This window comes from Triturus cristatus, chromosome 6, assembly GCF_964204655.1.
Source record: "Triturus cristatus chromosome 6, aTriCri1.1, whole genome shotgun sequence".
Lineage (NCBI taxonomy): Eukaryota > Metazoa > Chordata > Amphibia > Caudata > Salamandridae > Triturus > Triturus cristatus.
In genome coordinates this window covers 763570205-763597258 of record NC_140589.1, presented here as the reverse complement: position 1 = coordinate 763597258, position 27054 = coordinate 763570205, and the positions used below count along the sequence as shown (strand labels likewise).

The 27054-nt window shown below is 46.7% G+C and overlaps 1 protein-coding gene across 1 annotated transcript in view; it reads left to right on the top strand.

Annotated features, from left to right (window-relative positions):
* Positions 1-260: 260 nt before the first annotated feature.
* NUS1 (NUS1 dehydrodolichyl diphosphate synthase subunit) overlaps positions 261-27054 on the top strand; it is a 72926-nt gene continuing 46132 nt past the window's right edge. Inside the window, exon 1 of the mRNA XM_085611291.1 lies at positions 261-790. Coding sequence (XP_085467417.1) covers positions 427-790 — 364 coding nt within the window. The 5' untranslated portion in view covers positions 261-426. The remainder of the gene's footprint in view (positions 791-27054) is intronic.

The following is a 27054-nucleotide window of genomic DNA, read 5'->3' as shown; positions in this document are numbered from 1 at the left end:
AAGACATGTTTATCAGTTTGTATTGTTATGCTATTTATGTATAGTTTATGTGTCTCATTTCACACAATCCGTCCACCTCTACACTCTCACACACTTAAAACGCCCCAATTGCTTCTGCCTTTAATGAAGAGCGGTCGCTTGAGAGATTGCACCAGACACAACCTGTACTTTTCTTTTCTCGTAAGACCTCTGTTGTAGCTCTTCCATTGGTTAGTAAACGTCAGCCCCTTTTCCTGCTGTCCAATGAGTCGCCTCCATGTGCCAGAGCAGGGGGTGAGAGTTGAAAGGTTACATCCAAGATGGCGGCAGACAGACTGCGGCGTTGGCATTGATCAGCTGGCGCTTCCTTCGGTGACCTGGGAGCCCGTGCGAGGAGTGTGAGCGGTCTTGGGCAATGCAGCGCTAAAGGATACTTACGCTCTTGCCATGGCGGCGCTGGCGGCTCTCCTCGCGCTGGGCTGGCAGCTGCTGCACGCGCTGCTGCTGGCCTGGCGCGCGCTTTGCAGCCGGGGCTGGGCGCGAGGACTCGTGCGGGTGGCGACTGCGCTGATTGTGCCGGGTGCGCTGGGATTTCGGCCACTTCATGGGGGTGGCGGCAGGGCTCAGCCCGGCAGGAGACGGGGCTACAAGGCGCTACGATTCGAGAACGGACACAAGCTGCCAGAGAAGCTGCCGCTTCACGTGGGGCTTTTGGTAGCGGAAGAGGAGCAGAGTTTCCCGGACATGGCAAGCTTGGTGCTGTGGTGTGTGGCCGTAGGCATTTCTTACGTGAGCGTCTACGACAGCCAAGGTAAGAGACCGTAACCTAGCCGTGACGCTCCCATCATTTAAACTATCAGATTGACAGTTGGGCATATCTACGAGTGCCAGCAGGGGGGGGCACCTCCGTAAATCACCGTTTACGTCGTCATATTACGTCTAAACCGTTGTCGTATTGTCCTCCCAAGTGTACTAGTTGTGGGTAATTCAGTCTTTTGTGTTCATTACACTTGTTCTGACCCTGGTCTAGTTTTATTTCATAGCATGTGGGGCGCAGTAGCCTTTGGCAACGACTGTATCGCACTACAACTCGCGTATGTGTGGATGGCAGGGTTTATCGCTTTGAGCCCATCTAAAAGTGTGTTCCCCTGTCATGTATGTTATGGATGATCCAGTGTGAAAGACGCACATGCCTGAATTGTTAGCCTGACTGCTACGAATAGCTCTGGTGGTCTTTAGTGTTGGGAGTTTTTATCTTTTACGCCTATCATCAGATTTCTTTTGCTGTCTGTGGTAGATTGGTGTAGATTCTGTGATCTTATGGATCTGCAAGAGGTAACAGGTGTCAATAGACTGAAAGGGAGTAAGAGATCTTTTCTGATCATCTGTTTTACAGTCCTCTTTTATCTGATTGCCATTTGAGGTGTAATTTAAGGAGACGTACCAAGATGGACTGTGTTATTGTCAGAGGCGCAACTAGAGCCAAATTTCGGGGGGGGGGGGGGGGGGCTAAGAAAAAAATTCGGGGGGGGGGGGCCTAATCATTTAAGCCATAGGCGAAGTGGAACTGCAGGGGCTCTTAGAAGGGGTGAAACAGCGAGGCCTCATTAACATGCAAATGGTCTTTTAAAGACCTGTGAAGTGCTCGGGTGCGGCTGTGTGCGCGCCGGGAAGCTGTCTCATCCCGGGCTGCCACACACGACGGGGGGGGGTGGGGGGGGGCTGAAGCCCTTTGAGCCCAATGGGTGTTGCGCGCCTGGTTATTGTCATTCTTTTGTTATTGTAGTATGTGAGTGCTCAGCCTCTCTAAATATTTGGGACCTGCACCGTGGACTTTGTTAGTCTCTTTTGACCATCCGTTCGTTACAGATCTCTTTGGTTTAGCATGCCTGTTTGTTAGTTTAGAGTGTTTTTTTTAAGGATGCTGGCATAGAGTGTGTCTGTGCCGTCCAGTTGCCAATAAGGTTCAACACACCCTTCCATACGTTATGCCTGTCCCATTGATGAGTTGGGTTCAGGTAATATATTGGTGTGTATAAGGATATAGGGACAAGGATTACATTGATGCTGTGAGTACTATCCTAAAGTATAGATTCATTGTCTTTCCTTTTTATGGTTAGAAGTATAAGGTAGAGATTACATAGTTTACTAAGCCTGTGAAGTCTGGTGGGGGTGGGTGGGGGCGGGTGGTTGGAGTCTCGTGTCTTGTAGCTTACTTGTCTTCAGTTGCAAAGTGGCTGAGGTAACTTTGTGTTGACAAGAACTGTGTGGTTATCATATGCCATCCGTATTTCAGGTCACTGTAAGGTTATGTTGGTCATAACTCCCCAGTTTGGATTGAATGCCTGTCTGTCCTCTTTGTATGGATGGTGGTCTATACTATATCACAGCTCTCAACTGTGCTTATATTGGTAGGATAATCATTCTGAGTTCTGTCCCAGAATCCTATCCCAGAGTCTGCGCTTGATGTAATTTTCTTGGGAACAGCCATATTGTCATCTCTCTTTTGATATTTAAACACTATTGGATGCTTCAAATGTAGGTGAGAAATGAGTTCTACTGCTATATTTTTTGATCAAAATTTGTAGGCATATATGTCCTTTACTCAACTGTCTCTATGGTTGATGCAAAGGGATTAGAATGGCTAGCTACAGTTAGCTAGTAAAGTTGTTGCAGGACTGGCATTGTACTCTCTTGGGGGGGGGGGGGAGGGGGGAGAGGGATAAAGTTGGAGGGGAAGTTTTTCTGTGTCGTTTTGTATTTGATGAATTTTGTCCTATTATGAAGGAGGGAGAGCCAAGGAATGTTATTGGCTTAGTTGTCCTTGGCAATCACAAGAGTGAGGCTAGTTTGCAGTTTTTGTTGCCATCAGAGCTATGGAAAAATGCAGTGTTTTCATTGCGTAAAAGCTGCCTCCTGTGGCCTTAATCACGTGATCTGAGGGACAGTCTATGGTTACTTCTAATTTCGTGGTGGGACATAGTTTCTTGTGCTATGTGTTTGTGGGTTGTTGCTTTTGCCAGCATCCACAGTTTATGATCTCCATGTGAGTGGTGAGGAGTATTAGGAGTTAATGATCATTGTGAGAAGTTGGCCTGGTATATGCTGTTCACTAGTTCTAGTGACCACCTTGTACCATGCCAAGCAACCCTTATGGTGTGGTTGTAAGTCAACCTTTTCGGACTAGCTGCCCTAGTGGTAGCGTAGGCTAAGCAGTCTTTGAGGCTAAACTCGTGAAGCGTGTTAAGCAAGCTGTTTTACCAATAGTAACCCCCTTTTATACCAATGAAAGGACACCACACAGATATATATTCAAAATATATATGTATTTATTTCTCAAAGTAACCCCTAGTCTCTTTATGAGCACAGGAGCACAAATCGTCAAACAAGATTATCACAGAATACACAGAAGTTGCACTTTATATGGATAGGCCCTGGTGGCCACTCAAACCATATACTAAAATAGTGGTATAAGTACCACGAACAGAAAAGGGAAAAGGCCTAGGGCCTCTAGAATCGCTGGGCCTACAAGGAGCTAACGTCAGTTAGTGACCAGGAGGTCCACGGGTGGCGTGTGCAGAGCAAATAGTCACACGCGTGCTCCCATAGGTTTCAATGGGTGCGTAAAAAGTACAAAGTTAGTGCAAAAGGAATCTTCCGGATGACCTAGGAACTTAAGATTTGGAACACAGGCACTAGAGATGTAATACTACACTTGGGCACAGGAGTGCCAGCTTTACCTCACCCACAGGAAGCGGGTGCATAGGCCTCGAAGTGCGTCGGGTTTCTTCTATCGGTTCCGTGGGGCCTGTAGACAAAAGTGCTGCAGGCGGTCGGTCGGGAAGAGATGCAGTGGATCGGAGATGTTGAAGACCTGTAAGCAGAGGGGACAGTGTTCACAGTCACTAGCCAGTGACCAGCGTGGCACCAGGTGGGTACCAGGCGATGTCGGGTGCAAACAGGAAGGAAGGTGTAGCTTGACTCTGCAGCCACGTGGTCCCTGAAGGTCGACGACGTCCAGGAGTCGAGTCACGAGCTGTCCCACGCAGGCTCTCGCTGTCGGCGGTGTCGGCGACTTGATCGAAGCAAACAAGCCTTGGCAAAAGCAATTGTTGTAGGCAAGGAGATAAGCTGATGGTTCTGACCAGCAAGGTCAGAGGTACTGCTCCTTTGGAGGGGAGCAAGGGCCAGTCTGGAGCAACCAGACCAGCGGTGTTTGTCGTAGATTTCGTCGCCAAGATGGCCACTAGCCAGCGGGCCAGCAACCGGTTAGGCGCGTCGAGTGGCAAAATGCAGAAGGGCCCCACGCAGATCGTGGAGATGCTGGAGGGCTCACCTTTGGTGCAGATGCTGCTCGAGGGTTGGGCATCTCAGGACCCAAAGCACAACTTGGAGGGAGCCTCGGTTGTTGCACTGGTCAGCTTGTCGTAGTCGTTTCAAGGTGGCTGGCTCCACGTGTCTCGGTGCCTCCACGGGTCTCCTCTTTGCAGGGACTGTGGATCGGGCAGTGAGAGGTCTGGAGGTCCAGGTCTTGTCAGTCTCTGGGCTCGGGCTCCGGCGGGAGGCGGCGGCAAAGCAGACGTTGATTCGCTGGATGGTGCTTGCGTTAGCAAGGTGGTCACTCCCTGACCACAGGGGAGATTGGCTTCAGTCCTCTGTGCAGCAGAGCGTCGAAGTTCCCGTCTTCTTCTTAGTTTCAAGTTGATTCCAGGATGTCTGAAGTCTTAGGACACAGCTCCTACCTTTAAGCGGATTCTAGGGGCCGGACTACCTGCTAGGTCCCTCCCTATGGGTGGGACCAGGAAGGGGGGTGGTTACACCCCCAATCCTTTGTCCAGCTCGCCCCAGGCCCGGGACTGGTGTGCCCCAGGACCGGTTTGAACTGGCATATGCACCGAGGCTCCTTGTGAGCCACAGGCATGTCTGGTTTCTTTCAAGCCCTACCTGACCAATACACAAAATCCTGTCTGGGGTGGTGCACGCACCTCCCCTGGCAGGAAACCCTTTGTCCACACCTCCCAAGCTGGAAGGACTCCCAGCAGCAGGAGGGCAGACTTGTGTCTGTGGTGGCAGCATCCATTTTGTGGAGCTGAGGCTATGTCTGATTTTACCCGGGTTTCAGGTACTGTACATGTCGTGTCCCTCTAGAAGGGTGGAATGCTAACCCCGTCGCCAGAATTGGCGAGGGGTTAGTATTCCAATTCGTATGACACCTTACTCGACATGTTTTGATAAAGCCAAACCAAAGATAGCATTTAACCGCGAGGTTCATAATGCACTTAAGAGTATATGGTATGACGATATCTGGAAACAGTAGAAGGAAGTTGTTCCGACCACTGTAGACAGGCTCAGCTCATGCCAGAGCACCATCTCACATGGAACCAAGCACTCTGCCTTCAGGATTGTTAAGGCCTGCCATAGGAGTGACTTATAGGTTACCAGGTGTCCCATTTAAGGTTAGGTATAGGTATACTACACCTAAGTAAGAGGTGATTACACCAACTTACCCCAGCTGAGTGATCAGCCAGTTGTGTCAAATTGTTAGGCCAAGCCTGGGGTGGCATAATACATGCTGCAGCCCTTGGCAGGCCTTGGGTACACCAATGCCCTGGGTACCTAGTGTACACTGGTACAGGGGCTGACAGGGTGATCCACTTCCAATTGGTTATGCACCTAGGGTGCATAGTTTTAATTTAGTAGAGAGAACAGCAGGCTGGGGGTCTGATTGGCAGGCCCACAGCCTCAATATGTCAAAAACCAGTGAAGCAAAAAGCAAAAATTTGGGGTGACCATAGGATAGCAGACCCTACTCTCCTACACAACCCCCCCCCAAACGCTGGGACATTAAACTAGCCTTGACCAGTCTCGTCTTCATGTCCTAAGTGGAAGTACCTGGAGAGACCATCTGCATTCCCATGGTCAGTACCTGGCCGGTGCTCCACTGTAAAGTCCATCCCCTGTAGGGAAATGGACCACCTAAGCAGTTTGGGGTTTTCACCCTTCATCTGATTTAGCCACAAGAGGGGCTTATGGTCGGTCTGAATCTTGAAGTGAGTGCCAAACAAGTATGGCCTCAGCTTCTTCAGGGCCCACACCACAGCAAAGGCCTCCCTCTCAATAGCTGACCAATTCTTCTCTCTGGGGGTCAACCTTCTGCTAATAAAAGCAATGGGTTGGTCTTGACCATCTACATTAAGTTGTGACAGCACAGCTCCCACACCCAACTCAGAAGCATCTGTTTGGACAATAAACTCTTTGGAGTAGTCAGGACTTTTCAGGATAGGTGCAGAGCACATGGCCTCCTTCAGGTCATCAAATGCCTTTTGACAGCTTACTGTCCACTGAACCTTTTTGGGCATCTTCTTGGATGTCAGATCATTAAGAGGAGTCACAATGGACCCATAGTTCTTAACAAACTTCCTGTAGTACCCAGTCAAGCCCAAGAAAGCTCGAACTTGAGTCTGGGTGGTTGGAGGGGACCAGTCCTTGATGGATTGTATCTTACTCTCCAGTGGTTGAACTTGGCCTCCACCTACAAGGTGGCCCAAATATACAACCTTACTCTGCCCTATCTGGCACTTTGTAGCCTTGATAGTGAGGCCTGCCCTTTGCAGAGCCTCAAGAGCCTTCTTCAGGTGGATCAGGTGATCCTCCCAGGTGGAGCTAAAGACAGCAATGTCATCAAGATATGCTGCGCAAAAGTCATCCAACCCAGTAAGGACTTGGTTCACCAGCCTTTGGAAGGTGGCAGGTGCATTCTTCAGACCAAAGGGCATCACCACAAACTGGTAGTGCCCACCTGGGGTTGAGAATGCTGTTTTGGCCTTAGACTCCTCAGCTAATCTGATTTGCCAATAGCCAGCTGTTAAGTCAAATGTGCTCAAAAACTTTGCAGAAGCTAGTTTGTCTATGAGCTCATCTGCCCTTGGAATAGGGTGTGCATCTGTCCTGGTGACAGCATTGAGTCCTCTGTAATCCACACAGAACCTCATCTCTCTCTTGCCATCTTTGGTGTGAGGTTTGGGGACCAGAACCACTGGGCTAGCCCAGGGGCTCTCTGAGGGTTCAATGACACCTAATTCCAGCATTTTATGTACCTCAGCCTTTATACAGTCCCTGACGTGGTCAGGTTGTCTGTAAAGTTTGTTCTTTACAGGCAGACTGTCACCAGTGTCCACCACATGGGTACACCAGTCAGTTTGACTAGGTATCAAGGAAAACATATGTGAAAATGATTGTAGAACCTGTCTACATTCAGTCTGCTGATGGGCAGTGAGGTTGCCTCCAAGGGTCACTCCTTCAACTGAGCCATCTTCAGGGTTCTGAGACAACAGGTCTGGGAGAGGGTCACTCTCTTCCTCCTGTCCCTCATCTGTAGCCATGAGCAAGCCCATGTCTGCCCTGTCAACATATGCTTTAAGCCTGTTAACATGGAGTACCCTGTGGGGACTCCTGGGAGTTCCTAGGTCGACCAAGTAGGTGACCTCTCCCTTCTTTTCCAGGATTGTATGGGGTCCAGACCATTTGTCTTGGAGTGCTGCTGGGGCCACTGGCTCCAACACCCATACCTTCTGTCCTGGCTGAAACTCAACCAAGACAGCCTTTTGGTCATGCCAAGCTTTCTGTAAGGCCTGGCTTGCCTCAAGGTTTTTGGATGCCTTCTCCATATACTCAGCCATCCTGGAGCGGAGACCAAGTACATAGTCCACTATGTCTAGCTTAGGCTTTTTGAGAGGTAACTCCCAGCCTTCCTTCACCAAACACAGTGGGCCTCTCACAGGGTGCCCAAACAACAATTCAAAGGGGCTGTAGCCAACTCCTTTTTGTGGGACCTCTCTGTAAGCAAACAGAAGGCAGGGTAGAAGGATGTCCCATCTTCGCCTGAGCTTTTCAGGTAATCCTTTGATCATACCCTTTAGGGTCTTGTTGAATCTCTCAACAAGCCCATTGCATTGTGGGTGATAAGGGGTGGTGAACTTGTAGTTGACACCACATTCCTTCCACATAGCTGTTAAGTATCCTGACATAAAGTTGGTACCTCTGTCAGATACTACCTCCTTAGGAAACCCCACTCTGGAGAATACTCCCAGCAGGGCCCTGGCCACAACAGGTGCTGTAGTGGTCCTAAGGGGAATTGCCTCTGGATACCTGGTGGCATGATCCACTACCACCAGTATAAATCTGTGCCCAGATGCAGTGGGAGGATCCATGGGACCCACTATGTCTATTCCCACTCTTTCAAAGGGAACCCCCACCACAGGTAGTGGTATCAGGGGGGCCTTTGTTGTGCCACCTGATTTGCCACTGGCTTGGCAGGTAACACAGGAGCGACAAAACTCCTTTGTATCTTCATTCATATGAGGCCAGTGAAAGTGAGGGACAAGTCTGTCCCAGGTCTTGTTCTGGCCTAGGTGTCCTGCTAAAGGAATATCATGGGCCAAGGTAAGAAGGAAGCCCCTAAATTGCAGAGGTATAACCAACCTCCTGGTTGCACCAGGCTTGGGGTCTCTAGCCTCTGAATAAAGGAGCCCTTCATCCCAATACACTTTATGGGTACCTTGAGCATTCCCAGCAGCCTCAGCAGCAGCCAGCTGTCTGAGGGGTTCAAGAGAGGGACAGGATAACTGAGCCTGCCTCAAGTCAGCCCTTGAAGGTCCCCCTGTCCCCAGAAACTCAACCTGGTCAGGTTCAAGCTCTTCAGGGACAGTTCCTTCAGGGTCCTCTAGATCAGCTTCCTGGGAAGGCTGATCACCACTCTGAGGCAGGGGGGAAGGCACAGCCTTGACCCTCCTGTTCTTCTTCTTGGTAGGTGCTTGGTCCATTGTTCCAGGATCCAAGACCTGTGGTTCAGTGAGGCACTTTTTGGCCTGTGACCTGGTCACAGCAAGGACATGTGATGATATACCTAACATCTCTGCATGAGTCCTGTACTCCACTTCTGACCATAGAGAACTCTCTAGGTCATTGCCCAACAAACATTCTACTGGGAGGTCTGCACTAACCACAACCCTTTTGAGGCCAGTTACCCCTCCCCATGAGAAGTTAACAACTGCCACACTATGTGAAGTAGTGGCATTGCTGGCATTGGTCACCAGGTAGTTCTCACCTGGTATGTACTGTCCAGGGTCCACAAAGCCTGGTGTCACCATAGTGACACTGGCACATGTGTCCCTGTAGGCTTGAGCCACTTTGTCATTAATTAAAGGAGTCTGTCTGTACTTGCCCAGGTTACTGGGGCTCACAGTCAGGGACAAATCAATGTCCCCATCACAGATCAAGACTGCCTGTGTCAGGGTTCTGTCTAAGTCAGAATCTCCTTCAGTTCCCATAGTGATTCCCACTACACCCTTTGTCTGGGGACCAACACTGCTAACAGTAGTACTGGGAGCAGGTGCCTTAGGGGCAACAGTGTTGGGGGCTCCACCCTTTTTGCAATCACTAGTCCAGTGAGTTGTATTTTTGCAATGATTGCACCAGGGTTTCTTTTGACCTTCTTTCTTCTTTTTGGACTGTTGTTGGGACCCACCCTCCTTAGCAGTAGTTTGGGGCCCTGTTGAAGACTTCTGGTCTTTAGATTTCTGATCTCCACCCTTTTGATCTGTTTTCTTCTGATCACCCCCTTGGCCCTGGTTCTGGTTCTTTTGCTTAACCCTGGTTCTGACCCATTTGTCTGCCTTCTTTCCCAATTCTTGGGGAGAGGTCAGATCAGAGTCAACCAAGTGTTGATGCAGTTGCTGGTTTTGACAGTTATTTAAAATCTGTTCTCTCATCATCAAATTATACAATCCTGTAAAATCAGATACCTTACTTCCCAGCAACCAACCCTCCAAAGCCTTAGTGGCACATTCAATGTATTCAGACCAGTCCTGAGTCTGTGTCTTTTGGGTGTCTCTGAACATTAACCTGTACTGCTCAGTGGTTAAGCCTAACCCATCAACTAGAACACTCTTCAGGACTCTGTAGTTTCTGACATCCTCTTCTCTAACAGTGAGGAGTCTGTCTCTGCCTCTTCCCTCAAAGGAGAGCCAGAGGATTGCTGCCCACTGGTCTTCAGGAGCCTGCTGTACTTTGCAGGCTCTCTCAAGAGCAGTTATCCACTTGTGGATGTCATCCCCACTTTTGTAGGGGGGCACAACCTTAGACAGGTTTCTATTATCGAAAACCCTATCTTTGTCCTTAGGGACAATGCTGCCACCAGTGGGTATAGACCCACTCTCTTTATGCTGTCTAGCCTTGCTCAGTTTCTCTTCCATCAGGGCTACTTCTAGCTCCTGCTTCCTGATCCTCAGCTGGGCTTCTTGCATCTTGGCCTCATGTTCCCTCCTCTGAGGGGTGGTCATCCTTCTCCTGGAGTGACCTTGAGAGCCTCTAGAGCCATGGGAAGCATTGGAGTCACCTGAGCGATTCCTTTGCCTTCCAAGCCCTGTGTTAAGTCCACTGGGGAGATCCAGTGGGGTGAACCCACTGTCAGTCCCCAATAGCCTTGGTTTAGCTGGGCCAAGTATAACACTTGGCACTGGGCTAGTTCTCCCTTCATCCTCACCACTGTCTGTATCCCCCTCACTTTCCTCCTCTGTAGTATGGTTTTCATCTAAGGGATGGCTATTGGAAAGGGGTACCTCAGTGGCATCTTCAGAAGGGGGGCCTCCTGTTCCTGTCCCTAAGGGGGCTAACTGGGAAGCTCTCTTGAGCTCTCTTTGATTCTCATCATCTTGCAAGAGTGCTCTGAGCACAGCAGAGGTAGGGTTCTTGGGCTGTTTAAGGCCTCTAAGAGTTGCCAACTGCCTGAGCTCATTCTGATTAAGGGTAGCAAAGATGGATGGTGCCCTCGGGGGGTCACTCTCAACAGAGATGGGTACAGTGGACCCCTCTGCCCCAGCCATTGCTCTTAAGTGTGGGTGGATGTGTTGCAATCTACCTACACTTGGGTTTACCTACTAAACCTATCTAGTAGTTGTAGTCAGGGTGTGCTACTCCCTTTGCTCTACAACAACTAAGTTCAGTAGAACTTAAGTATATCTAATCTTGTTTTATATGTACCTACAGGTACCTATGTGATCTTTCAATTGGTAACCAAGAGATTACAATGGTAAAACACAGCAAGCTCAAATCCAACCGCTGCTCACCAATGTGAGAAGTTGGCCTGGTATATGCTGTTCACTAGTTCTAGTGACCACCTTGTACCATGCCAAGCAACCCTTATGGTGTGGTTGTAAGTCAACCTTTTCGGACTAGCTGCCCTAGTGGTAGCGTAGGCTAAGCAGTCTTTGAGGCTAAACTCGTGAAGCGTGTTAAGCAAGCTGTTTTACCAATAGTAACCCCCTTTTATACCAATGAAAGGACACCACACAGATATATATTCAAAATATATATGTATTTATTTCTCAAAGTAACCCCTAGTCTCTTTATGAGCACAGGAGCACAAATCGTCAAACAAGATTATCACAGAATACACAGAAGTTGCACTTTATATGGATAGGCCCTGGTGGCCACTCAAACCATATACTAAAATAGTGGTATAAGTACCACGAACAGAAAAGGGAAAAGGCCTAGGGCCTCTAGAATCGCTGGGCCTACAAGGAGCTAACGTCAGTTAGTGACCAGGAGGTCCACGGGTGGCGTGTGCAGAGCAAATAGTCACACGCGTGCTCCCATAGGTTTCAATGGGTGCGTAAAAAGTACAAAGTTAGTGCAAAAGGAATCTTCCGGATGACCTAGGAACTTAAGATTTGGAACACAGGCACTAGAGATGTAATACTACACTTGGGCACAGGAGTGCCAGCTTTACCTCACCCACAGGAAGCGGGTGCATAGGCCTCGAAGTGCGTCGGGTTTCTTCTATCGGTTCCGTGGGGCCTGTAGACAAAAGTGCTGCAGGCGGTCGGTCGGGAAGAGATGCAGTGGATCCAAGAGTGGATCGGAGATGTTGAAGACCTGTAAGCAGAGGGGACAGTGTTCACAGTCACTAGCCAGTGACCAGCGTGGCACCAGGTGGGTACCAGGCGATGTCGGGTGCAAACAGGAAGGAAGGTGTAGCTTGACTCTGCAGCCACGTGGTCCCTGAAGGTCGACGACGTCCAGGAGTCGAGTCACGAGCTGTCCCACGCAGGCTCTCGCTGTCGGCGGTGTCGGCGACTTGATCGAAGCAAACAAGCCTTGGCAAAAGCAATTGTTGTAGGCAAGGAGATAAGCTGATGGTTCTGACCAGCAAGGTCAGAGGTACTGCTCCTTTGGAGGGGAGCAAGGGCCAGTCTGGAGCAACCAGACCAGCGGTGTTTGTCGTAGATTTCGTCGCCAAGATGGCCACTAGCCAGCGGGCCAGCAACCGGTTAGGCGCGTCGAGTGGCAAAATGCAGAAGGGCCCCACGCAGATCGTGGAGATGCTGGAGGGCTCACCTTTGGTGCAGATGCTGCTCGAGGGTTGGGCTTCTCAGGACCCAAAGCACAACTTGGAGGGAGCCTCGGTTGTTGCACTGGTCAGCTTGTCGTAGTCGTTTCAAGGTGGCTGGCTCCACGTGTCTCGGTGCCTCCACGGGTCTCCTCTTTGCAGGGACTGTGGATCGGGCGGTGAGAGGTCTGGAGGTCCAGGTCTTGTCAGTCTCTGGGCTCGGGCTCCGGCGGGAGGCGGCGGCAAAGCAGACGTTGATTCGCTGGATGGTGCTTGCGTTAGCAAGGTGGTCACTCCCTGACCACAGGGGAGATTGGCTTCAGTCCTCTGTGCAGCAGAGCGTCGAAGTTCCCGTCTTCTTCTTAGTTTCAAGTTGATTCCAGGATGTCTGAAGTCTTAGGACACAGCTCCTACCTTTAAGCGGATTCTAGGGGCCGGACTACCTGCTAGGTCCCTCCCTATGGGTGGGACCAGGAAGGGGGGTGGTTACACCCCCAATCCTTTGTCCAGCTCGCCCCAGGCCCGGGACTGGTGTGCCCCAGGACCGGTTTGAACTGGCATATGCACCGAGGCTCCTTGTGAGCCACAGGCATGTCTGGTTTCTTTCAAGCCCTACCTGACCAATACACAAAATCCTGTCTGGGGTGGTGCACGCACCTCCCCTGGCAGGAAACCCTTTGTCCACACCTCCCAAGCTGGAAGGACTCCCAGCAGCAGGAGGGCAGACTTGTGTCTGTGGTGGCAGCATCCATTTTGTGGAGCTGAGGCTATGTCTGATTTTACCCGGGTTTCAGGTACTGTACATGTCGTGTCCCTCTAGAAGGGTGGAATGCTAACCCCGTCGCCAGAATTGGCGAGGGGTTAGTATTCCAATTCGTATGACACCTTACTCGACATGTTTTGATAAAGCCAAACCAAAGATAGCATTTAACCGCGAGGTTCATAATGCACTTAAGAGTATATGGTATGACGATATCTGGAAACAGTAGAAGGAAGTTGTTCCGACCACTGCAGACAGGCTCAGCTCATGCCAGAGCACCATCTCACATGGAACCAAGCACTCTGCCTTCAGGATTGTTAAGGCCTGCCATAGGAGTGACTTATAGGTTACCAGGTGTCCCATTTAAGGTTAGGTATAGGTATACTACACCTAAGTAAGAGGTGATTACACCAACTTACCCCAGCTGAGTGATCAGCCAGTTGTGTCAAATTGTTAGGCCAAGCCTGGGGTGGCATAATACATGCTGCAGCCCTTGGCAGGCCTTGGGTACACCAATGCCCTGGGTACCTAGTGTACACTGGTACAGGGGCTGACAGGGTGATCCACTTCCAATTGGTTATGCACCTAGGGTGCATAGTTTTAATTTAGTAGAGAGAACAGCAGGCTGGGGGTCTGATTGGCAGGCCCACAGCCTCAATATGTCAAAAACCAGTGAAGCAAAAAGCAAAAATTTGGGGTGACCATAGGATAGCAGACCCTACTCTCCTACAATCATCCACACATCTAAGGCGTGAATGCAATGACCAAATCTCCACTTGTTGAGGTCTTCTGGGCCATCCATTTTTTATAATGATTTGCATATCATCTGCATAGTTGTAACTTGTAAAATTGAGTGATCCACTTAGTACCACTAAAAGGGTAGGTGTGTGTGTTGAAGAGGAGAGATGATTGACCCCTGAGGATCTACACAATATTGGGAAAGAGGGACAGATATGAGACAATCTATATTAAGGTGTTTTTGTGTATTCCAGTGATGTAGTTTGTGTAGTAGCATCTGGCGATGGACATTGTCAAATGCTGAGTTCAGAGGCAATAAGGCCACGCTGATCTTGTTTGCTGAGGCTTCAGTTGCTCCATAAAGATACGAAAGGATGACTGTTTGCTTTTTCCTCGTTTGAATCCAGATTGTTTATCCAATGTCAAGTTATATTCCTTAGAAAAATTGAGTTGAGTAAAAACAGTGTTTATTTTTTTTACGAATAGTTTACATAGGAATGGGCCATTGGAGAGTGGCCGGATGGAATGGGTCTAGATTTTTCTTCAGGAGTTGTCTAATTTGTAAGAGTGTTTTTTTTTTTAGCCTGGATAAGAAAGATCCTAATTACAAGGACCTGTTCCGGAAGCCTCGGAGATAATCTCATTTGTATCCTCCTATATTGAAATAATGGTCTCACTTGAGCTTTGCATTAAATGTTGGATGGATTGTTTTGTAAGGTGTAGGAAGGCAGACAGTGATATGAGTTCACTAGATTAACTATTTTTTCCAGCCTTTCTAAATTGATTTACACATTTTGCTAATTTAAAAACCTGCAGCATATATGAATGACAGCTTAATACAATGTTCAAAAGTCATGGATGTTAGGGTAAGTCCAATTTAGTAAATTGAATCTTAGGCTTGCTTGTTTGATATAGGATATGTTATTTATAACATTATTTTAGTGGGGCTTTCACTGACTTGTAATGGGTATCTTTTAATAATTTTAGTTGGAGCAAAAGCTCCACACTTCGGAAACGTGTTCATCATAACGATGCCATTGATGCACTTGATAAAACTGATGCAAGATTTATTAAGCAATTACGTTTTTTGCTAGCTGTACCTGCACAGTTTATAATGTGACTTTTGACACGTCTGTTACATCATTGCTAGATATTTGTGATGGAGGGGAAAGGTGGGGCGTTATTATTTTCAATATAGAACATAAAACAGAAGATACAAGTGTACAGAAAAGATATAGACCAGCCAATACATACAATAAATTGGTTATAAATAATAATTTAGAATGTAGATTTAAATTTACAAGTACTTATATACATTTAATAAATAGGGTAAAAGCTAATACAATAAATACAGTCATGGTATTAAACATATTGCAACATCCCTTTAGATCATTTCAGATTCCAACTAGCAGTTAATAATAACGAACGCCCCTACCTACAGTTGCCCCATGGCAGGCTGCCAAATAAAGCACACCATAATGGCCAGTATTTCAATGTACACCACAGTAGTTCGAAGTCCCATAAAGTTCATCACAGAAGTTCAAAGTCCCACCCTTGAAAACCAATAAATTTCCAAATAAAAGTAATACTCCATCCCGGTATAAATCACCTATACGATTAACCCCATAATCAGCCCACCTCTCAGTTCCTCCCAACGCACCTACTCGAGGCACCGACTTCATCCAATTAATAGGGCACAAGCTAAGGGCCCATTGTAAACAGCGCCGCCAACATTGTTGCATTTCCAAGAGCTCCATCTCCGAGGAACCAAGAGGATTTGAAATAAGTCCCGCAAAACACGCGGCGTGCCAGCTATACCCTCCCCATGGTTCATTTTATTATAAACCCACTGATCTAATCACTGGGGTTGGGCCGCTATATAATAAGATTCAAGATCACGTACAGCTAGACCACCCTCCACTGTAGGGCGCTGCAGTTTAGTCAGGGCTACTGTGGGCCTACCCGTTCCCCAGATTAGATCCAACAATTGAGTTTCCATATCTTTGAACAGCGGGTGAGGCACTACCATCGGTAGTGTAGAAAAGAAGTAAAGTAGTCTCAGCAACATCACCGATGTTCTGCCAGCCACCGATTTAAAAACAATGTAGTCCATATCCTTATACTATTTTGCACAGCATAATAGCTGCTCTCACATTACCATCCAGTAGGTCTTGTTGATTTCTGGTACATTTTAACTCCTAAATATTTACGACCAGTGGAGCTCCATGCAAGCACACGCAGGTTCTGAAGAGGTATAGTATCTCCACTGAGTGGAAACATATGAGATTTCGGCAAATTAATGTGCAGGCCAGAGACTGCCCCAGAACGCTCCAATAAAATATGTTGGTGCTTACAAAAACTATCCCAAACACGCTTTCTGACCTTTTTTTCGATTGACTCTGGGTGCTCAAACAATGAGGCACAGCCAAGTGCTGAAAAACAGTTTTTAATATATTGAAGCCAAGGAATGCTTAAACCACGGGTGCAATTTAAACAATCTATGATAACAGCCCGGTTAAAGTCAGCTTCTTGGTTGGTCCAAATTAGGCACCGAAGGACCAAGGGGGCAGCATTAATGGTGTCTTCGACGTACTCCAAACCTAGCTCCAAATGAAGGGAGAAAACCAGAGATGGGGGAGGGGCGCCTAATACCTGACGGCAGAATCTATTCCCCTCTATCTGCATTGCATGTACATCCCTACCACCCTAGATACCCATTCCATAAGTTAAAGTCGGCAGGCATTTGCGGTTGTATATCCCTAGTATTGGACCAATGGGCTTCATACCAATAGTCCTGGCAAGCGAGTAAATAGTGCCTACAGCTTGGGTGTATGGGGTTATTCAATTTTTAATGCACATTAGCCACGAACAACCTTCATCAAACTCCAGGCCTAGATCGGGGAAAGAACTGACCCTCTCTAGGGGTTTGCCCTCTATGCTTAATGTACAGGTTTTAGTATTTTTTGGGCCACATATCATTGTTTTCTTGAAATTTGGCTCCAGGCTCAGGTCCTTCATGAAGCTCACGTAACTGACGATAAGTTTTTTAAGGCCATTGGCAGTCCTTGCCGGGAGAACAGCATAGTCGAGTATAGCAGAACAGGCACAGCCTTTTCCTCCACAAACGGAATGTCCGCCTCGACAGAAACCAGTGTTTTCTCCAAGTTGTTCATATAGAGAAGAAAAAGGATTGGGGCAAGGACGCAACTTTGGCGCATCCCACGCTTAATGCTGAACGAGTCTGCATTCTCCAGCGCTCCCAAACCTGACTGAGGCTGAAAGGTCATGATGGAGATGCCTTAAAAAAGTAATCATCCCCATGTCCACACCCATGCTCTCTAAGATGACCCACAGCTTTGAGCGGGAGACGTAATCAAATGCGCTGGATAGGTCCATGAACCCTAAGTGGGTGGAGACACCCATGGCATATTTATATTTTGCCGCAATAAGATGGAGATTAAGGCACTGCTCAATTGTCCAGAGCCCCTTTCTGAACCCATACTGGCTTGGAGCAAGTATACTGTTGGTATTAATCCAATCCAGTAAGTGATCCAATACAAATTTCCCAAACATTTTAGCTGAGGAATCCAAAAGGGATATTGGGCGATAGCACTTGACATCAAGTAAGTTTCCTTTTTTTAAAAACGGGGACAATTATAGATGAACGCCACAACCTGGGCACCTCCTCGCTACAGACAGAGTTAAAAACTGAAGTGAGGACCGGAGTCCAGAACACTGGGTCTTCCCTGAATAAGTCAAGTGGTATACCATCTGGTCCCGGAGCCTTCTTGCATCTGCTGTCTACCATTGATTTAAAAACCTCCTCTTTAAAAACAAGTTTTGAGCACGTTGAAGTCAACTGCACTGAGTCATCGTCAGCCTTACAGCCAGTAGAATACAGCTCAGCAAAGTGCGCCAACCATGCCTCTGCCGAGATATGAACTGTTACTTTATCTGGTTGTGATACAGAGGATAAAACCGACCGTACTGCTTTCCAAAAAGCTTGAGATTCTTTAGAATGGCAGGCTCTCACAATAGACTCCCGTTTCTCCTCCTTCATGGCAAACTTCCTTCTTTTAATGGCTTTCTGGTACATCTTTCTACTTTCCCTGATTGCACACTGGTCTCTGGGGTTTTGCTTTAAGGCCCTGCGTAAGGTATCATTGGCTGCTGTACTTGGTTTATCAAACCATGATTTGGCATGGCGATACAGTTGAACATTGGGTCTGGAAAGCAGCACTTTATTCTTAACTAGGAGGGTTGTGAAGTCAGTTAGGATGAAAGCCGGATCACAAGGTAAGCAATTACAGCTATTCACCAGGGCAGTACTATTGCATACAACCTGAAACCTAATGCTCTACAGGTTCGCAGTGCGCAAAACCACCCTGTCCCTTTAGTAGATAGGTCCTGGGAGGCAAAGGCTTCAATTTGTGTTGCACATTTGCGAGCTGTATCTTAGCAGAAATGGGGTTGTGGTCTCTAAAGGTCTGAATAAGGACCTCACAATTTTTAATAATTGGGGACATACACCAGGAGGTAAAGATGTACTAAATGGTGCTCCCAGCACCCCACCCTATGAAAGTTGGAATATATTGGTTGGTAAAGTCGGGGACCTTTTTAACCAAGCCCCATTCAGCCAAGTGGGAGAAAAGGACCGGCTCCCTAGTGTCCATCACATTGCAAGCAATGTCTCTATTTAATTGGTCGAAGGTAGTTGGATATATAGAAGGGGTGGGTGCCCCAGTTTAGCACTGAAGTTCCCCGCCACCATCAGCCTAAGGGTGCATTCCACCGGTGCCTCTTTCTCTATAAGCATATCGAGCACTACAAAAAGACCTTGGCAGTTGCAATCACCCTTACACGAGAAGTTGTTGTTATAGAAATTTACCGGATAGATCTTAGGGGTATCTTTCCAGCAAAGGCAGAAGGCCTGCGCCTCCACCTGCTCCTGATAGATCGGTCAAACTAAACAGCCAATATTGACTTTAAACCAGGGAGTCGGACCCCTTTTTGATCGGCCAGATGAGGATGGGATTGCAGGCAAACTAAAACACACAAAAACCATTGAATACTATTTCATTTACCTCCTAAGTTTCCTGCAAGAAAACAATATCAAAGTTTGCAAGAAAAGATCACCATCCATCGATCGAGATTTTGGAGGCTAGACCCGCAATGTTTCAGCTTAAAAAATTTAAATAAGCATTGTCTAATGGACCTTCATCCGTACAGGTACTCATACCGGACCCTGACGAAAGAGAATTCTGTGCGAGAGTAGAAGATAGTTGGGCAACAGGGATTGGACTATCAAGTGCCCTGCCCTTGGTCAGTACACCATGCCCTATGTAGGGATGGTTCAGAATGGAATTAGTAGTCAGGTGGGCGATGGAGATAAAACTTTCAGGTGCCCCCCCCCCCCCCTCCTGTCCCCAGTAATCCGGACCCAATCGGAAATTAGTTCTGTGTAGGAATGGTAATCAAATGAGCAACAGGCATTGGACTAACAGGTGCCCTGCCCTTCTCCAGAGCACCAGGCTCTGTATGTGGATGGTTCAGAAATAAAATTAATAGATAGTTGAGCAATAGGGATGGAACAGTCAGGTGCCCCGCCCTTCACAAGTTGACCGGAGCAGCCAAGCTACTCCCTGCACCGTCAATCGATGTCCTCCAACCTGGCCAAGGCAGAGAATCTGTTATTCCGGTGGATTTTTGCTTGAGCCTGGGCAACACACTCATTTGTGGAGTCAGACCGCCAGAAATTCAGGGTTGGTTAACAAGATACTGATAAAAAAGGCAAGTGGCAATATCTTAACCGGACTAGTTTTAACCATTCCTAAACTAGCTTTGTGCAGTATTTCCAGAACGACAAAAGGATTATGGAAATTAACCATATTGTGCCCTCTTAGCCCCCCTCCCTCCCCGCCAATCACCCCCACACGTCTTGCCATCAAGATCTCTTTTGATATGTCCTAATTTCCAGCAACGTTGTTCAGCCAGGGAGTTGATTTATTCATTAAGCTCCTGGTGGTTTCCATACTGTCCGCTGCGAGCTTGGGGACGTTGGTCAAGGCAACAACGTAAGGAGCAGACGCAGGGGGGAGATCAATCACGGGTAAGGAAACCTGGCTTGAGGTATGTTTTACTGAATTCTTTTCATGTAATTTAACGTTGGAATGTTGCAGATATGATAGGGGATGAATCAGTGACCGAATACTGATTGCAAGCGGAAGGCCTAAGGTCCAATTGCTTCACCACTTTAACTTCAATTTGGGCTAGTCGATCAATAATGGGGCGCAATTTGGAGTCCAGTTCACCTATACGCATACTCAGTTTGCTCCAGGCAGTATCATTTGCCACAGACAATGACCCAATCGTTTCATCATTACCGGCATTGTTTTGTGGAGCCGTTTTGCTGTTTGCAGCAGGATTTCTGGATTTCATTTGTTTAGTGATTTTCCTCCTGCGCTTGGCTTTTTGGCCACACTCCGTATCAGATTCACAATGATGATCACCACCCTCTGTTTCAGTAGAGCAGGCTTGGATCCCCTTCCTGGCACTGGGGACCTGGCCCCCAAACAATCTATGCTAACATCAGGAATATGACCTGACTCCACAGGACAGTCGCGGCCCAGTGAATCAGCAGGTGGACTTTGTGTGGTGGAAACAGCGGCGGCTCTGTAGAGCTTTGATTGGTGAGCAAGAGTACAGTTACAACATTTTCTTCAGCAGTGAGTGAAAGACGGCTTTCCACCAGTCGTAGTTCACTAGAAACCATATCCACTACCTGAGTTAGATAATTGTCGATGGTAGAACAAGTGCGCGGTGGAGGTAGCACACTAGGGACACCAGAATCCCCCTTCCTATTGCCCAAACCTAGTGACTAAGGTGGAGTGAAATGGAGCAAATTGGGAAAAGGCTGAATAGACAAGCAAACAAAGCAATCAGAGAAACAGGGAGCCTTCCGACCTCTGCCACAGTTCTCAGAATAAGGGAGAAAGTCATGGGGTACAACACACTGTACCGTTTATAATGGTGGCAGCTTGAAAACTCAGCCAAACGCGAGACATGATGGATCCTGGGGCAGATCTCGGGGAATGGGGGACAGTCTCTTCCAGGACTTGATGGGCCTGCCCTTACCCCGGGCATGTCCGCGCACGCCCCACACTGCGGGAGCCCTGGCAGATCTTTATGCGCCTCCTAGCACGTTAAGGAAAGCGTTGGCGTGCGAACCGCTTTGCAGGCTGGTAGTTGTGGTCCGGACCCCCGCTGCCACACAAACAGCTTGGAACGGGTTCCCCTGGAATGAAATCCGCTTAATCTATATGAATCATAGAGGGCATATTGGGCTGAAGGCGATTCACTAAGATTCGACTTTGAATTTTATAGTCCACATTGAGCATGGATAATGGCATGTAGGCTCTGACGTCTGTTGAAGGGCGCCATGGCTTCCAAGAGCGGGATGACCAGAGCCTTGCATGTGAACTTCTGCAGGTGACCTGATTTCAGAGCAACAGACTAAAGTTATACAAACTTTGTAGCCATTACTGGGATTCGGTCCACACAACGCTAAGAGACATGACTGTCCTGACTCTAACTCTCATTCCAGTGATTGCATTACTGGGATATGTGCTCAATTTCCCCCCAAAAATCTGTAGGTTCGCTGCCATTAGCTTTTTATTGGCCACACGTGAAATCACATTGCACTGGAGCCGGCAATCAGTCCCTACTTTGCAAAGGTGGCTGCACAGCTTAGCGTACTGCAGCACAAACAGTGAAACCTACTCTAATACACTACCCCGTACATCACGCCCCAAAAACATCTGGGGACCATTCAGGACATACACTGTGGCTAACCGCCATGCCACTACCACACAACTAGAAAACTGAATAGTCCCAGTCGGGGGTCGGATAGACACCAATGGTACCATAAGGATTGTACAGCAATATTGTCCGCACCTTCAGTAAAATGTATCTAATTGATTGTACATCTACGACGATGCCCATCCTGATTTACAAAGTTGGGGCATGGGACTACTGGGGGCAGTATTCACCAATTGCACCAGGGCATATTGAAAACAAATGTTACCATCAGGCAATGTACATTTTCATTGTTCATATTTTACTTAGTTACGTTGCAGTGGTCGAACCCACTTAATGTCAATTAATGACTGTCATGGACAGTGAGCACATTTGACTGTATTGCACGTTCATACTAAAACGATAAAGTTTAAAAAAAAAATAAAAAACTTTGTAGCCAAGCTATCCCCATAAGCTGCAAAAAAGTCCACAGACTGGCAATCCGCTCCAGGAACCTTACCCTGCACCATACTTTTAATTGCTGCTTTCACCTCTTGCACAGTAATATCACCCCCCAAAGCATCTGAAACCTCTCTTGAAAGTACCTGCAGTTGCCCAATGGACAAAAACTCATAATTGGCTCGAAGGGAACCTGGGAGCTGCTGCATAGAGGGAAGTATAGCACTCACAAAATCTTGTGTTTATGGCAGCTTGGCTATTTTGGGGTTTACCTATGTCTGAATCTAGCTCCAAAACCAAGGCATCCCTGATATTTGGTTTGATAAGCCACACTAAAAGCGAGCCAGTTTTACCATGCTCAGCATGGACCCAAATCTGATATACTCTATAATCAAAACAACGAAGTCTCTCAACTTGCACAGTCAGTAATTCCCTAGCTTGTAGAAAAGGATACTTAGGAGCAGGATTTCCTGGTCTCCACTGCTAAAGATCCCAGAGTAATTTTTTTCCTGCGATTCTACTTCACCTACTAACGTTTTAATCACTCCAACCACTTCTGCAACACAGCGACCTCTAACGACTGCTTTAAAAGCACCCCGCTCAATCAAAGGGGATTTTAGCCGTCCCATTGTTATTCACAAAATAAGAAGTTATGGCCTCTTCAATATTGTTTTCAAAGACCTGATCATCCAGTGCCTCTACACATAGACACCAAATTGGAATGTGAGTATGCTTGTATTCCGAAATCAGGGTGACTAATACTGGATTATGATCCGAAATGGTTCTGCGTATATATATTCAACACTGAACTGCACCATGTTCAGTCTGGGAGCACAAAAAGGTGTCTAGACGACCTTGAAGTTTGTGCACACCAGAATAAAAAGAGTAATCATGTGTCCCAGGGTGCAGTCACCTCCAAGAATCCACTAGTCCCCACTTCTGCTGCCTTTCAGAAAAAGTAAGAGCTGTTTGGCAGGGGCGGGTGTGAATGATCAAGTATAGGATTTTCAACACGGGGGATAAAGTTGTACCTCACAGGGTTGCCATGTTGAGTGACCACAGGAGCAAATCATTACGGACCACACAGTGGTGCCCTGACTGACCATCCTGGAGCAGCATACAGGGGCAGCTTTACCTAAAATCTTAAACTTAATATACCTAACCCATCTCCCCATCCCCAAGACCAGAAGGAAACTACTCCCCATCTAAACCAGTTGGATACAATCTCAACGCACATGCATGCATAACAATCACAACAACAAGGGGGAGTGGGCCATTCTTGCCGACAACCCTCCATCACGCCCACATTTAGTGCATACATGAAACACTTAAAATTAGGTGCTGAGCTAGTAAGTAGCACTAGTTTTTTTGGTCTGGTGTAATACAGTGACTGCAACCAGTCTTGTTTGGGGAGGGTCAAACATTTTTCTCTCCAGTTTTAAATTATCCCTATTAACACGTTTGTCACAAAACTGTTTGCCTATGGTTTTATTCTGAGTTGCCTCTGTGATGCAACTTTCCCTTGGATGGTTGTTTGGTAATCGCCACAACCACTAACTCCACATCCTTGTTAAGTACTGCTCATAGCCACAAATGAAAGGTTGAATTTATAAACTAGCCCACATACAAAGCTGTTGACAGTCAGACTGCTTCTCTGGAACGGAAGAAAATAGGTACTCGAACCGCTGCAACCCTATTCTGTAATGTGTAGCAGACTGGACGTTATTCAGGGCATATATAGAAAGGTATACATACCAATTCATCATAATTACCATAGTGACAATAAAAAGCAAAAAGAACCAACACATTGGCACCTGCAAGGGCTTGAAAGTTGTTTGGCAGTCTTGCTATCCAGACTCTCCTTCTGTATCTCTCTGCTCCTCCCCACTTATTACAACCCACTCGCAATCCATTCCAGTTCCAGTAACCTTAACGTGCAACCTGGCTTGGACTTGCTCTCCCTTCACTTCCTTTGTTCAAAATCTTTAAATTCACTTTTCCCTCTCCCTGCCCAAATTCCAGTGCAGCCCTGACTCCACTTGTACCACATTCACTCTTATCTACTTCACCACCGTTTCTTATTGAACCTCAAACAGCCCGTCCTCGGCTCCTAAGGCAATGCATCATGGAACAAATACCACAGTGCCATGGGCCAGTTTGAAAGTGTTTTTAAGCCTCAGTGGTGCCGTCCTCATGCAGTTGGGGATACAGTGGCACAGAGGTATGGAAATGCACACATGCAATGATCTAATTGCGTGTATGCATGGGGAGCGGCACCATCTTCCACATGTTCATATCTTTTGGGTGGAGAGTTGAAGCGGACTCGCAATCTTTTAGGTTGCCCTGCTGAATACATTTTTTTAATTGCCATACATCTGGTGAAGTTCTTATGTCTTTGGAGACGTTTGCCAGTTGTACAATGTGGCATTAACTGAGTTAAACCCGCTTCATAAATGTATGACCTGATTGTGTTCATGGTGCAGACAACCCATTTTTTAGTCTTCTCTATCGGATGAGACGGCGTTTATTCTCCGTGATCCTCATGTTACGCGTTACTCGAGTTGTCAGTGAATGTAGTTGCAATTCCTGCTCGTGATGAAATAGCTTTTTTCTTGTGCATTGTGCTTCGAAGAATGCTGGGCAGTTTATGTGGCTCGAATCTGAATATGCATAAATCGTTGAAGATTGGAGTAAATGAAGACAAGTGGTCGGTGTCCTGAAGATAATTTCACTCCTTGTCATTTATGGATGATTTTGCCATCTGTAGTTTAATGATTTCGTGAGTACTAAGTGTTGTCTTAGCACCACTTTACTGTGGCTTTTTGTGTGCAATTATTGGGACTGGCTTGATCTGTCTACTCAACTTTTGTTGCTAAGTTTTTTAAGATCTACGTAGCAGGCTTTGGCTCTACCCAAAAGAGTATTTCTCTCGCCTCATGCAATTGGCTATTTGATCTAGTTTTCTGTCCCTTATAGTTTTTGCATTCGAATCCACGAGGGACTATTGCACATCTGAAAAGTATACTAAACAATCACTTTTTATCTAATGCATGCATTGTATTCAGAAAGCAATCATTTTTTTCTTCACAGAAACACACTTAAAAATATTTAATCTGAAACCGAATCAGTGACACGTTACACATACATGCAACCAAGTCAGTGTGCATGAAATAAAACTATTAAGCCAGACCATTTGGCTTTGCCAATTCCTCGTTATGGTTTTGTCAGGCTACCTTTGTAAACGTGATTTTTAGATCAACCCATGATTACTTATTGCTACCTGCTGATTTGTAAACCGCAACAGACTAAATGCTTCTGTAAATTTTCGAGGGCTTTCAAAAACAGGGCAGCAGAAACTATTCACAGATTATATTGTAGTCTGCAAAATGTAGTAGGCAAAATGACACTGGAGTAGGTATCTGCAGGCGTGCTTAGGGCTCTGGTATTTTAATAATTTGCACGTGCCCCTTCTGTTATTTCCACTGATCCGTTTGTTCCTCGAGACTGTTTCCGATAATGCCCAGGTTCGGCTGATTCATTGAGAGTGCTGCAGTCATGTGATCTCCTCGTGATGTGCTGGCGTTAATCATGCTTAGTTCAAGCTTTCTGTAGCTTTAGTTTTCGTGGTTGTCTTCTGAGCCATCCTGTTTTCCAAAAAGGGCGATTTCTTCTTTTTTTGTTTTGAAGATGGTTTAAATTTGCTTGGGATTGCAAACCTTTTTTTTTTTTTTTATAGTCTTAAACAATGTAGGCACCACTTGTGTGTGGTCAGTGATGTAATGACAACGAGCAGTATCGTTAAGCAACATTTATCAGTATGTACTCCAGTCCTCACTACATAACACCACAAGCAGATTATAGTGTGGTACCGTTACAGCCGTTAGCTAGCACATCTCTGGTACTGTGCGCGGCCTATTGTTCCGCTCAGTTCTCTTTTCCTCTAGGCATTCTCTGTAAGGTAAATACATTTTTTTTTACACAGTTTTTCTTCGATTGTGCTCATATCTCTTCCCCTTCCCTCACCCTTTTAGTGCTAAGAACCAGTTATCATGACTGTTTCTGCAATTTCTTTCTACATTGCCGGAAAAAAAGAATTCATCCCCTTCGTCAGCCAATTACAGCTCATGAAAAAATCAAATATTGATCGAATTCACAAGTTTGTGTTTGTGAAGTCACCTTACAACATATTCAAAAGTATCAGCCCTTTCAAAACTACCAGACACCTTTTTCAAACACAAATACATGAAAACTTGCCGAACAGAATTGCATCAAAACGCAAGAAACACATGCTTTCTGAGTGAAGTTGTACTTTCATGTCAAGTTTTGAGTACATGTGGAGAACAAAATTCCCTCTGGATGACTGAATAGAAAACACTTATTTTTCACGCCCAATAATCAACACGCACAGTAGTAACCTTCAGTACTGAGAACTACTATTGCAATGTGTACTTTGAGATCAAAACAAAAATTAAGTTTTTTCCAATTTGTTTTCCCTTTTATTATTGGTGATGGCACAGCTCCCACAACAATGGTTTATAAAAAATAAAAAAACACGTGAAAACAAGCATTGACAAAGCCAAAACATTAGCAGCCCACACCAGACCGAGTGGATTTGCGAATGCTTGTTTTTTTTTTGCCAGACAAGAATGTGCTTGTGGTTGGCTGACACAACCAGGTTTCAGTGGAATGAATTTCAAAAATACACTGAGGCAGTACAGATGTCATGTGGGTGGTGTACAGAGTTCGTTGCCAGAAGAGGTCTCAAGTACTTGTGCTTTGAGAGCAGGTGGTTCTGTTAGAAAAGTCCTCTAGACCTGGCTGGTTAGGAAATACTTTTGCCAGCCCAAAGTCAAAATTGGTGAGTTTCTGTTTAATTATTTCTTTCTTGCCAATGTAACGACTTAAAGGACCTCGCACCTTTAGGGGAAAAAATCGA